At 38.8% G+C, this 14284-nt stretch overlaps 2 protein-coding genes across 3 annotated transcripts in view, besides 1 other annotated feature; one reads left to right on the top strand and one right to left on the bottom strand.

The window, feature by feature from the left end:
* The window catches only part of beat-Ib (beaten path Ib), a 57302-nt gene that overhangs the window by 25677 nt on the left and 17341 nt on the right, over positions 1–14284 (top strand). The window lies entirely within an intron of this gene.
* Positions 10472–13364, bottom strand: CG4793 (uncharacterized protein). The gene is made up of 2 exons (NM_165139.3): positions 13140–13364; positions 10472–13078 (listed from the first exon to the last, which is right to left on the bottom strand). The coding sequence occupies exons 1-2, from the start codon at positions 13347–13349 to the stop codon at positions 10556–10558; spliced, it is 2733 nt and encodes a 910-aa protein (NP_723941.2). The 5' UTR covers positions 13350–13364; the 3' UTR covers positions 10472–10555.
* Positions 13570–13842: a mobile genetic element.

Genomic DNA, 14284 nt, shown 5'->3' with positions numbered 1-14284 from the left:
CACGATTTAAAATTTAGTAAAACTTAAAGCTTAAAACTTTTAAGTAAAGGTCTTTTATGCATACATCGCACTTTATTGGTCGACTAGTCAATAGTATTCTATTAATGCCAGGGTATGAAAGTTTCGGGTTTTGAAAGTTGGCTCTTCTCCTTATTTTTTCCGCTTTTTGTGTCGTTCTGAGAGAAGCGCGTGCCTCGCATGACCAAGTGACAGTGCAGACGATGGGTGGTGACCCCGACTGATGGTCCTGTCGGGAGGGGGACCTAAATCCAGACCCTTGGCCAGGCACTTTGTGGCGCCTGCTACTTTGTGATTTATGTCTTATCATATTTATGAAAATTATTGTTATTGATGGCATTCAATATTAAGTGAGCGGGAAAAAACAAGCCACGGCAACCAATTCACTTTGATTGATTGAAAGATGGAACGTAGCATATTCGTAATTGATTTAAAATGTGTGGCTTCCCTTGGGCATATTAAGTAGGTCAGATGCCAGAAATGCTTATCTCTAAAAATAGCTTCAATATAAAGATTATTTAAGGCACGAACCTCATTTATAAAATGTATTTCTTGAGCTTAGTACTTAAAATTTTGTTATCAACGCAATTAAAAGACAGAAAATAAGATCGATTAATTGTCAAAGGTCTTTGAAATGGGAAACCCAAATAAGGCATTTTTTTTGTAAACAATTGCTTCATATTTCTGTGGCAAGTCGCATATCACATGCTCCAGGTAGTCCGTAATTGTGCTTGAGTTGTAAAGAAACTGCCTGGCTAAGTTCTACGTCCTCCTTAAATTTTAGGACCTCTTTTTTGAATTATTTTTTCCTGCTCCCATTTGGCACTACATTTTCTAAGGGCAGCGCCCTTCCTCTGGCGGGAAGGCTTTTTTGTTTGGTTTGTTTGTTAGGGTCTATTACTTCCAAGCTGTTGAATGCGTCATCAAGAAATCCCCCAAGCTGAATTCCAACTTTAATTCATACACCTGTGAACAGGCGACTACCCTGCCACGCCCCTCTTTCTCGACGCCTTTGCTTTGTTTACATTTTTTTAAGATTTATTTTCATTAAGTTCCTGTACAGGAAGAGAAATGCTTTATTGTTGCTGCTGGCTGGTGTTGTTGGTTCACTGGACCAAGCCCTAATGCGGCCAGACAATGGGGGCGTGGCTTGGCTGTTAAAAACAAAGGCCAATACGAACAAAAAATGGAATATACATATATACTTCGTATATACAATAGCAGGAGGTAAATTTAATGAAAGTGCGCAATTATTCAGGCCACAGTACAACCAGGGCTATTGTTGATTTGCCAATTATGAAAGCGGAAATGAAATATAATAATTATTGGTTTTGCCAGAAAATGAAGCCTTTCGCCATAACCTATTGTATTGTCTTTTTCTTCCCAATTTAAATTAATACATAATTCCAAGTACAGTACGGAACTCAACACTATTATTAGGATCATCGGTTACTGGCAACGAGTCGCTAACTCGCTTATAAGTCTTATTGAATAAGTTATATTGCTAGTAAAATGATAGGTAGTTCAATTTAAAAACTGCTCAATATCATGAATTATTTAAATAATCCCACTGATTAGGTGGTGTATTACAGGCATTTCCGATAGTAACAGAAAGACACCATTCAAAACAACCTGAAGAGGAAATATGCTCCTCATATTCAGTTCGACAAGACGGATTGAAAATAAATGCGACTGTTAAAAGAAACAAGCAACTTAAAAACCTTTCAAATAAAATTAAATATATGTAGTATATTTCATAATAATTTGTGTGATTCAAAAACAATACGGGCAGCTGTATGATCTACTGATCTAAAATTAAGTAATTAAAAATTATTAATATTTTAGTTTTTCAATAATACAATACACCTACGGTTAAAGTTTGTTCATTCGGTACATGAAGTATACTTTAAACAAATTTAAAAAATGCAAAATCATCATTTTTCGTCATAATATAATAATAGAACAAAATCACCACTAAAACATGTATATAATTTAAAAACCGTTTCTAGTACGCAGCTCCAAACATTATTCAGACCCAAGTTCAGGCCTCCAATGAAAGTGATAGCCCTTATCACCAACCTCATAATCGTGACGTCATATGTGGCTAATGTGACTCATGAAAATTAATATATATATACACACATTTTCGCATTCGAGGACTGATGCCTGAGTTTTCGACCGAGCTGTCAAACAAAGCCATAGAACGTGTTCCATGAATTTCACATTGCATATTCATAGCTCTGGAATTATTTTGAATAATGGTAATTCCATTTCGGGCGTCGGGTGTTCCTGGCAGCTTTAAGTCATCCAAAATTCAGTGGACGCTCGGCTTATCATAATTCCGCTTTAAATAGAACTATTAAAATTGGATGATGAAAGCAATTCATAAAATTGCATATTTAAACGGCAGAATTATAACTCATAATCGGTTAAAATTTAAGACGAAATGTACTACTTTAAGACTTGAAAACAAAGTATACCGCATCCCGTAGGAAAGTCATTATTAAAACTTATTTATCCTTGCAGTAATTATATATATACGGTATTTTAAACAATTTTTGGACTGTTACTATGAAAGATATATAAAATAGTCGTCCGACCGTAGTGAACACGAAATTGTTTTTTTTTTTTTTCAAAAAACTATTGAACAGTAACATTGTATATTCAATAAGCAACGGAGGTAAATTTTGTTTTTAATTATTTCTTTTTGATTATTTCTAAGGCAGCATTATTATATAGTGATATCAGTAGAGTATGAAAATGACGATACATTATTTTGCTTACTTTCACAAAAGGGTCTCATGGACTTTAATAAAAAATGGACCACCACCCCTTCATCGTTTTCCTTATACTTTTCTGTTCCTATTATTTTTTTATGATTTCACACAATGAACGCACTTGGCGCACATTAAATAAACCCGCAAGAAGCATTTATCAAATTTCCCTCTTTATAAATGCGTTTTTTTTTCTTATAGTCTACGACCGTGTGGTTCTAGCATTCTTTTTGCTTTCTGGGTGTATTTTTGAAACATTTATAAAACGGCAGGTGGGCAGGCGGCCAATGGGCAACAGGCGCGAGTTCATGGGAGATCCTGAAACTAGAAGGTCCTGAAACTGGCAGGTGGGCAGCTTAATGTGCGCCTAATGACAGCGATGAAGATGCCAAAATGATAAACAGCAACAAAAACAATGGCAATGCGACAAGGCAGAATCGCAAACAAACAGAAAATAGAAAATGTGTTTGGTCATTAGTGCTTTAAAGAAATTTGAAAGTTAAGGTTTCCGTGGATGCTTAGGAGAAATATGAGTTTAAAGTGAGCTACTTAAATAGGTTAAATATTAGAGAAGGCAAATACAAAGCGACTACTTTTAAATATTTTATCTGTGTTGCAATGGACAATGTTGAGAGATGGACATTAAAACATCGTGCTCTTTTTAGCAATAAATTCTTGCACTTATTTTTAGAGAAAGGTAATAAGAAGATATTTCATTCAAATGCAAGATGATGATTCATCACTTGACTGACCTCGTGGTCGGTAATCATTAGTATTCGACTCCTTTTTTCCTGGGCGCACTTTAAATGTCAATTAGATGTCAAATGTTTGGCCCGATGGAAGCAAGGAAGATGCCGTCGTAGAAAAAGTTTTGTGCATTTAGCTCCGGGCAAGAGCACAATGTCGAAATAATAATAATTTATAACTATCAGTGTCATAAGTTCATGACATGCTCATCAATCAAGGCATGGGACAGCTCAACAACATCGAACCTTTCGTGAAGGTCTCCTTTCTATATCGAGCTTCGTCTCCGGACAAAAGGACGTTGGCTGTCCGAGTATTTTCCGCCTCCGTGAAAACTTTTGCAGACGCACTCATAATTTCGTGTTGCATACTTTCGCGCTACAATTGACAGCATTTCCGTGGCTGTCTGTTTGTGCGTGCTGACGCCTTCAAGTGTTTGCTAAACTTGGCGAAATGTTGCTAAAAACTTATTTCGATTTAACATGAGAAACTTTGACGCGCTACACGAATTTCGGCGTGTCCTTCCGAAGCAAAATAATGACTGATCATCCGAAAGCTGATTGAATTTTGGGTCAATATCCGGTGAAAATTTCATTAAAGGAATAATTAATTGCTAAATAGATAATCGAATAGTGAAAGGTTGGCATTATCCAATTATAGCACTTAATTAGAACATAATTAAAAAATTCCGATTTTATAGCTTAGCTAATAAAGATCTAATTAAAATAATATATTTGATGTTAATATTGCCACAAAAGTTAAGCAAAAGTTAAGTTAAGTAAATATCCGGATCGAACATTGAGTTTCACATAACTGGTAGACTTTTAACTTATTTTTTGTCGGTTTTTATTTCGCTTTCGTTGTTGTCTACCTTCAATTCTGCTTTCGAATATTTCTGTTTGCCCTTTTTTCGCAGCTTATTCAAATTAAGTCAATTTTGGTTAAATTTCCGTTCACTTCTCCTTGTCTTTCGTGGCATTTCCTTTTTGTGGACCTGCCGTTGGCGCAATGGGACCTCCTTTGGGCTGGCCTTAATCCTGGCCAAGAGCACCGGCCACATCAGCCGCAACAGCAGCAAGAGCGGAATGTGTCGGCCCAGAAAGCCAATTTAAAAATGCCAACAATGATTTATGCCGCCACCTTCCTCCGCTTTTCGCCCCTTTTTTTGCCCATCTGAGGGGCACACGTGGTGTGCAATAATTTAAATAGCCGCTTCATTCGGCTTTAACTTATGCAATTAACCCACATACTTAACCCCATGCTGCCCGGGTGCGTTGTGACTAATAAAACTAAATGACTTAATGTCCCGCTCACATCCTTTTGGCTCACTTGCGTGCCTTTAAAGGTCGTGTTATCCGCAAAAGCAATAACACCAATTGCGCCATGTAGAGCCTTACTTAAGCTAGTGCTAACGTCTCTATTTGGGTTTTAACCGCTCAAAGTTCCCGGCAAAAAGTCATTGACTTCCGGTCTGGGTTGTGGTGCTAGTGTTAGTGTGTGTGTGTGTGTTTTAACAACATTTGCTGCAAAAGGCGCAATTAAAGAACACGACCGACGGACACGACAACAACAAAGTGCAGCTACATAAATGACAATAACAGGGAAATAACATGGCGAGGGGGAAAGGGACAAGGCAAATTTTGTAGAGTAAGTGAGCGTAGAATACCCTTGCTAAAAGTTAAATACACAGATATGGCAAAAATTATTCACTGCCTGTGAATTGCTATTCAAAGTTATAGTAGCAACTTCCACGAAACCTATACTAGATAAATTACAATGAACTTAAAAACTCGAGAAGTGAAATTATTTATGTATAAAGTAATTTATTTTATTAAATCCAATATACATGTTTTTTTTAACAACTGGCCAAGTCCAAATCCATAAACTTGCCGATGAACTCTTTTAGCGGCAATAGAAAACATCAGCGACAACAATGACGACTCGACAGCAGCCAGGACTCGTGATGTTAGCCCTGCGGACCTAGTTTCTTGTTGGTGGCTGGTTGGTTGGTAGCTGGTGGTTGCCGGTGGATGGGTGGTTGAGTGGCAGTTGCGAAATGCCATTATAAGCATATGTGTCGGGTCTAGGAAGTTCTATGCGGGATGCGGGGGCCACCTACTGCTCCTGAAGTGCGCGGTGCGAGCTAGCTCCCTGCTAGGCAAATGTGTGTAATATTACGGGTAATGTATTCAGTTCTACCTCTTATGTATACTATCTTGATTCCTGATCCCAAACAGGGCCGCCTGACAAGTGGGGCACTCCATGTGGGCCCCTGTGCCCATAGATGGTTTAATGGTAGAAGCCTCTTCTCGCCCTCTATCCCTTTAATTGCATTCGCCAGAATTTGTTTGTATTTTGATAACTATTTTGCCGCAGACACATGGTAAACAATTGCTGGCTGGCCGAAAATTCAAAAACTACAGTTTATTTCATGGGCGTTTGTTTTCCTGCAGGTGCCAACGGCATGATTAAAAATGGTTAGCCTAAAATATTCCATTAAGCTGTGTAACTGTGGAATATTTTCACAGCGGTGTCTGCAATATTTTCCAAATGTTCTCCTAGGCATTCCAAATATATACGCATGTCGAATGTTTACATCTGGAAAATAGTCGTTTATATAATACGAATGAGTGAATTTTGAGGCTGGAGGGTTACATTGGCTAAAATATAGTTCAAAGCCAGATAAGTAACCTTAAAGTAAGGTATTTCGAAATTAAACAAATAAATAATCTTCATTTGAAGAGGCCATAAACAATTAAATTATCTAGGTACACACTTAAAAACCGAAAAGCAGAATTTTTGACAGCTCCCGTACTCATTACACACAATACATCTGACACCGTAACCAGTCGGTTAATTAATTACACATAATTAATAAACTTAAGCAATCTTGTGCGGCACTTTACAAATAAATCACTCGTCTCAAAGTGCCGCCTCGGAAATTTAATTACACTTTCATCAGCTAATCACACAATTTGCACCGCCACCCAAGAAGGGCTTTAAGAAGCCATCGCCAAGACACAAGCGGCAACACTCGTAAAAGATGCCATAAATTTGCCCAGGATACGTCACTTGCTCCGGCTTCACTTTGCACTTGATGGGAGACAGGTCCTCCCAGATCCCTCAGATACACGTCCTCAGCCCCGCGTGGCATCCAATTATAACTCACGCCAGACGTGATAAATCAATAAAAGTGTCCTGGGCAGGAGTCCTGGGGGAGTTTACCCGCCTGATGGCTTCCCTTGTCGATGTAAATATGCCAAAAAAGGGAAGCATTATGTGACATAAAGTCTGGCTCAAGATTAATCTTCGGCTTATTGCAAAGTGCGCAGGATGATCCAGAGTGAAGTAGTGTAGGTCTCAACTTCGAGATAAGTTGTGGTGCTGTAATAACATTACTATCGACAAGAATGGCTGGTCAGGAGGCTATTATTTAGTTATATTTTGGATAAAATTTATTAATTATTAACTAAATTAAAATGTTTTGTCTAATACGTTTTAGCATCTTAAGTTTGATATTTATATGATATAGCGTCAAGGAATTATTATTACATTAAGAGTTTGCTAACAAACATTACAATTAATTGTTGATTTGATTTTATATGCAATTTGTTTTTGTTTCGTTAATATATTGAACAAGCTAAAATTAAATTAATCTTCTAATACCAAGTATCCCACTTTCTGCTTTCTCGTTTTAGGTAATTGATTTCAAAACAATATTAATTTCTGCCCTCTCGTGTGTCAAGACTCGCTTGAGTAAGTACGAGCCATATATCACACATTTGAGTAGATGCCGGCGAGCGAGAGAGGCAAACAACTACTAAATAATTGTTAATGTATTACGAATAATTTATGGCACTATTTCATAAAAAGCAATAATTTTTCAATATCAAACCGAGCGGCAATCCCATGGCAGGGTTGCCAGGACGTTGCACAGTTGCAGCTGAAGGATCCCGAAGGTTCCCCCTTGGATGCTGCTGCCTTCGTAATAAGCTTGATAAATAATAAAATAGCATCGGGAAGGCAGGAACGGAACCGGGACCGGAATGGGAGCTGCAAAGTGAAATTTATCATTTTTCATAGCTGCAAGCTGCACTTTTCTTGAAACATTTCACTCAGCACTGGAGCGAGAAACGGCAGGGCCACCATTACATATTTTCGGACTTGGACTCCTTAGATGTCAGCATGCTGGTGTTGCTTTTTCGGCTGGGCCACTGGCAAATGTTTGCGAGCAAAGATTAATTGATTCCACTTGGCTGCATCTAGAGTGTCCCTGCCGCTGGTAACTCTCACCAGCCGGAGAACGAAGAATGGTCCTGTGGATCGGTTGGGGTCGATGAGCGAAAAACCGGTTTGGTTTGGGATCTGGCTCGGCCATGATTACCCTCCACTTGTCTTAACTTTGACTAAGAATCCAGCGTGATTTATGATTTAAGCGTTTCCAATGCCCCTTTTTCTTAGATGTTTTTAAAGAATAACTTAAATATATCTTATTCATTACAATTCTTTCTGTTTTTTTTTTTTTTTTGGTTTTAAAAAACATAAAAACCGTAAAAAACCGAAACTGAACAGAGTAGTGTTAAAAAGATTTATTTATTAAGAAACTTGCCCTTCTATCTGTAGGTCAAAACCAACCAACCAACTACATCTAATTGTATGTATGTTGATAAAAATATTGTCCATGCTATGTTGTGCTATTGAGATTTTTTTCTCGAAATTTTGGAATTTTAAATAATCTTATGTGTCACAGAGGTGCCGACAAGTACCTTAGTCTTTTAAATAACTTGCTGAAAAATTATACATTTTACTTAAAGACATCTTGATTGATGTGAGCACACGAACAGCTTAGTATGAGTTGCTAATGCTCCACATGATTAAAACTTTATAAATTTTCACTACTGCAGTTAACTGCAGTACAAATAGCGGGAGAAAAGAAAACTTTGCCAGAACTTGTCACGAGTGCCAGTTACTAGGCAACTTTATTCTCGGGTTGAAGGTTTCTTTGCATTTGCCGGGAGGTGGCTAGAAGTTGTTCCGGAGATGTGGTTCAGTTTAATGTTTGACAGCCCCACGATCACCGCCATCCGCACCACCCGGCACCACTCGATTCTGTTGCGGTTTCAAAAAGGTCCCTGGCTTGTCAGCCTTTTTGAAGTGACAAATATATTTAATTGCTTGCAAAAGTTTGCAGCGCAAAAGTTTGCGATTATTTTCGTTTCTCTTCTATTTTTTCGGTGTTCACGGATGCATGCGTGAAGTGGACGTTTTTATAATTGTTTGTAATTACTTTTTCATTTGCAGCCTTAATGAATTTTTCGGCACTTCGGTTCTGCACAATATATTCGCTTGTAATTTATATATGCACATATATTTTGCACGTCCAGAGTCCATCTTCATGTGTTCTGCAAACGACTTTCTGCTGAACTAACATATCATGTGTTTCGCGACTGCTTTATGTTCTCTTTATCTTCAGAAACACAAACCGTACTCTGTTCTCAGCTGAATGATTAACATTTAATTTCATTTAATTCGTAATGTTTAACTTTAGCCGGGAATGGAAATAAATGCAAATACAATTTCCAAGACTTTTTGCGCACGCAAAATGAATAACATTATTCAGCAATTACAACATGCACAGTAATGCTTGAGTATGAAGAAAATAGATTGTTTTAATTTCAATGAAGAAGAAGTTTGCTGTTCGAAATACTTTTTAAACTTTTAAATAGTTTAAAATGCGTTTGATGTCGAGTAAATTTTTTTTTTACTTTCGCAGAAATATTGCGCTTACGAGGGGCCGTAAAAGATACCGCATAAAAGTGAAATATTAAGCTTTTTTACCGAACCACTAAAAGTAATTCCATGTCTGAGCTGAGCTCAGTTGATGTTAAACAGTAAACCTGAAGTTATGTCCTTGTGACATATTAACCAAAACAAAAAAAAAAAAAATATAGCGGCAAAACAAATACATCAATTTCATATTAATGCATTTTTTATGCAAAATAATAATGAAGTCTGAACTAACCGATGGACCACGTTTGGAGGGCAAAAAGCGCAGTAAACTCTTTATCGACGCCAATCGGAATGACATTTTCACTGGCCCACTCTCGGATTCGCATGCTGACTCGGATTCTGATTCGGTGTTCCTTTGATGTTGTTGCGTGGAGAGGCAAACAAAGGTTTTCCACCCCCGGAAATGGTTCCAGTTGAGAGGTGTTTATGGGATTATGGAGGGCCTGATGATGATGTCGCAGGAGCCGGCATCACCTTTTGCCATTTCACTGTTTGTCAACACTAATCTGCTGCTGTACAAGCACCAGTACATACACACACTCCAGCAGAGGAAATCGAACTCCTGCTGCGACAACACAATCAATGTAGAAATCGACAAGGATCCGCCTCTGCCCACTCGGCATTTGAGCCGGAAATCAAAATAAACAACAGCAAATCAGTCAAACAAACAAATAAACAAGAAACGAACTCTGGCTAAAAGCAATAGGGCCGCAATGTGTTCCCCATTCGACGTTCGCCTCTGAGTGCCATGTAACTATAGTAAGCCCCCATATTGGGCCAGTTTTTGTGCGTTGTTTCTGCGAAATTGGTTGTATTTGGTGGGTGGCAATTTGGGGCCAGCTTGCTTCGTAATAAACTCCAGCCAAAGTCCAGCACAATTAGCCGGATTTTGGGTGGGCCACAGAATCAATAGGATGATAGTGTGTCCAGCTGCTGATGGCCTAACTCGATATCAGCTAATAATCTGGATAATATACTTGCACATTTGTAATGCGCAATGCAAGCAACAAAGTCAAAACTAAAAATACAGATGGTTACCACTAAACCAAAAATTAGATTGTCTGACCTGAAGGGAGCTTATAAAAGTTATATATATTTCTCCGCTTTCAATATTAAAAAAAATCACAATTTAAAAGACAGGTAAAAAGAGAACAAATATAATTATAATTGTAATATGGAAATAATATTGTTTTAGATTACTAGCTCTATAATAAAATTATGAAATTATGTTAGATCTTTTCTATTACCAATTTTATAGGTGCACTCGGAGTGGGCGTTGTGATTAAAAAATCACTAAGCCTGATAACATGATCCCTATTGGGATTTTCAAGAGGAAACCTTTCCAATTCATTTTCTGCTCTGTCACCAAGATTGTTTTTATATGGATTATCTATATTATTTCCTTGCATTCCGGTACCGGTTGCACCAAATGTGGCATGTCCGATTTCAGGATTTAGATCATATCTATTACCTCTGTTTCCTTGGCCTACATTTGGAATATTTCCTCCGATTTTAAGAGGTTCTTTAGGTGCATTGGGACCATTTCCATGACCTACATGTGGAATGTATCTTCCACCTTGATTATGTTTTTGGATTTCATTTAAATCATATCCACGACCGCCAAATGCATTGCCTTCATTCGGAATAGGATTTCCGACTGGAACTGCTCCGATTTCCGGATTTGGATCATATCTATTCCCTCTGTTTCCTTGGCCTACATTTGGAATATTTCCTCCGATTTTAAGAGGTTCTTTAGGTGCATTGGGACCATTTCCATGACCTACATGTGGAATGTATCTTCCACCTTGATTATGTTTTTGGATTTCATTTAAATCATATCCACGACCGCCAAATGCATTGCCTTCATTCGGAATAGGATTTCCGACTGGAACTGCTCCGATTTCCGGATTTGGATCATATATATTCCCTCTGTTTCCTTGGCCTACATTTGGAATATTTCCTCCGATTTTAAGAGGTTCTTTAGGTGCATTGGGACCATTTCCATGACCTACATGTGGAATGTATCTTCCACCTTGATTATGTTTTTGGATTTCATTTAAATCATATCCACGACCGCCAAATGCATTGCCTTCATTCGGAATAGGATTTCCGACTGGAACTGCTCCGATTTCCGGATTTGGATCATATATATTCCCTCTGTTTCCTTGGCCTACATTTGGAATATTTCCTCCGATTTTAAGAAGTTCTTTAGGTGCATTGGGACCATTTCCATGACCTACATGTGGAATGTATCTTCCACCTTGATTATGTTTTTGGATTTCATTTAAATCATATCCACGACCGCCAAATGCATTGCCTTCATTCGGAATAGGATTTCCGACTGGAACTGCTCCGATTTCAGGATTTAGATCATATCTATTACCCCTGTTTCCTTGGCCTACATTTGGAATATTTCCTCCGATTTTAAGAGGTTCTTTAGGTGCATTGGGACCATTTCCATGACCTACATGTGGAATGTATCTCCCACCTTGATTATGTTTTTGGATTTCATTAAAATCATATCCACGACCGCCAAATGCATTGCCTTCATTCGGAATAGGATTTCCGACTGGAACTGCTCCGATTTCCGGATTTGGATAATATCTATTGTCACTATTTCCTTGGCCTACATGTGGAATGTATATTCCACCTTGATTAAATTTTTGGATTTCATTTGAATCATATACAAGTCCGCCAGATACGGTGCCTTCGTTCGGAATAAGTTCTCCAACTTGAACTGGTCCTTGGAAAGCAGTTCCTTGGCCCATACCTCGAATATATCCAACACCACCAGTTTGATATACGACATTATGGAGAGATCCTTGAACCGGGCTGTGGACTTCATTTTGAGTTTCTAGGCCTATATTTGGTATATAGCGATCGAGTGGAGCAGGTGATTGGCCTACATTTCCCAACTGAGGAGAATAGTGGACTGCTTCCGCTTGGATACAATTATCAATCCAGCTTCGAATTTGGGAAACATCAGTGTAGGCAGCAGGAAGTGGCCCTCCACATCCGAATCCAAAGTTTACGATTCCCAACAGTTCGTACCGGTTAGGATCGCTTTGCAGTGGGCAGGCAAGTGGGGCACCTCCATCGCCTTTGCACGTATCCTTGCCAGGTTCTCCGCCGGCACATATTAGGCTGTTATCGAGAATGAAGTCTTTGCCGTAGGGTCCTTGCAGTTTCGTTTGACACACAGATCTGTCCACCAATGGCAACTCGATCTTTTTCAGGATATTCATGTAACTGTTGTCCAAGGCTGTTTTTTTGCCCCAGCCACTGACGATGCAGCGATTATGGATAAAGTTTCGATTCGGCGGCGGCAAACAAATGAGACCTATGTGATGGTCTAGTTTTAGCGGTCTAGCGAGGAACAGAAGGGCCGCATTATTGGCACCATTTTCGACACTGAGATTGGTATGTCGTACGATCTTCCTGATCGCAACGTCCTCATGTGCTCGCTCCTCGGTGATGCTTTCAAAGTCCCATTCGCCAGCCCTCACAATAAGATATTTCTCAGGAACTTCCAAAGTTTTCGTAGATGATGTAAGCACCACATCCCGCGTAATTAGGGAGCCGCCGCCTAACGGTAGACGGCTTCTGGAATCGAGCAGGGCCACCATCCATGGCAGTTCGCCTTTCTGTGCGATGTCTCTCGCGTTAGTTATGGTGAAGCCCACTCCTATACGGTTCACGTGGCCACATTCAGTAGGTAGCGGTTGATTGTCAGCCTGTACTGGATATTGTAACTGCAAAGACAATGGGCTGTCAAAAAAGAACATTCAAGTGATAGCTCTCGATTAGCATTACTATTTCCGTTTTCGGGCAGCAGGTTTGGCCAGATTCACATCCCTGATTACCGTTATTAAGTCCTCTAAAATCTATGATTGGTCTTCCCGTTTCGGTACCAATACGGCAACGGTTTCGCTGTACGCACTCTTTCGCCATTGACCCACCACAGAAAAGAGCCTGGATCCGGGAGAATCCAAGAACCAAGAGCAGAATGGAAAGGCGATCCATTCTAAACGCTTGAATTTAATACACTGTCGTTTGCGAATAAGCGGTCAACATATTGTATCGCCAGCGAACATTAATTCAATTTGTATACCCGTTACTCGTATAGTAAGAGGGTATACTAGATTCGCTGAAAAGTATCTAACAGGCAGAATGAAACGTTTTCGACTTTATAGAGTATGATCAGGATCAATGCCGAGTCGAACTGGCCATGTCCGTCTGTCCGCCCGTTCCAATGTTTCCACGCCCACTCTAACGCCCATAAGCCGACCAAAGGGCCTCGCTCACACTTTTGAAAAATGTTTTTTTTTTTTTGATATCGATAATCCTAACTACTTTTTGCCACGCCCACTCTCAAGCCCAAAAACCGCCCAAACTGCTGCTCCCACATCTTTTGAAAATATCCGTTTATATTTATTTATTTATTAAATTTATCAGCTGAGTAACAGGTATCTCATTGTCGAAGCACTCGACTATAACATTCTCTCATGTTTAAATTCTGATTTGATAAGGCTTCTTCGAAATTCTTGCCACCGATAACGAATTAAGATGAAGCATGTCGGGTATTTTTACTTATTCTTATAGTGCATTAAAGCACTTATGCATACCAAGAACAGTAAATTTAATCATATATACGAAAGCTAGGTCTTTTCATTGCTTATATTTATATTCTTATATATATTATATTTATTTGACTCTGGTAACGCATACAACAAATACTTAAAAGCATGCAAAAAATAAGAAAAATCATGAATTCATTCTTTAAGTACATTGAACATTACAGCCAACCTCTAATAACACCAATTTGGGGGCATTTATATACGTTACCATATATTGGTTTTCTGGGTCGCATTCTCTTCATTAATTACGTCAAGCTGGTTCGCCCCCTTAACATCTCATTAATTTACAAAATTTCCCGTAATTTCCATTTCATTCAGCGC

Source organism: Drosophila melanogaster, chromosome 2L (genome assembly GCF_000001215.4).
Source record: "Drosophila melanogaster chromosome 2L".
Classification (NCBI taxonomy): Eukaryota; Metazoa; Arthropoda; class Insecta; order Diptera; family Drosophilidae; genus Drosophila; species Drosophila melanogaster.
This window is presented reverse-complemented; position numbering and strand designations above follow the sequence as displayed.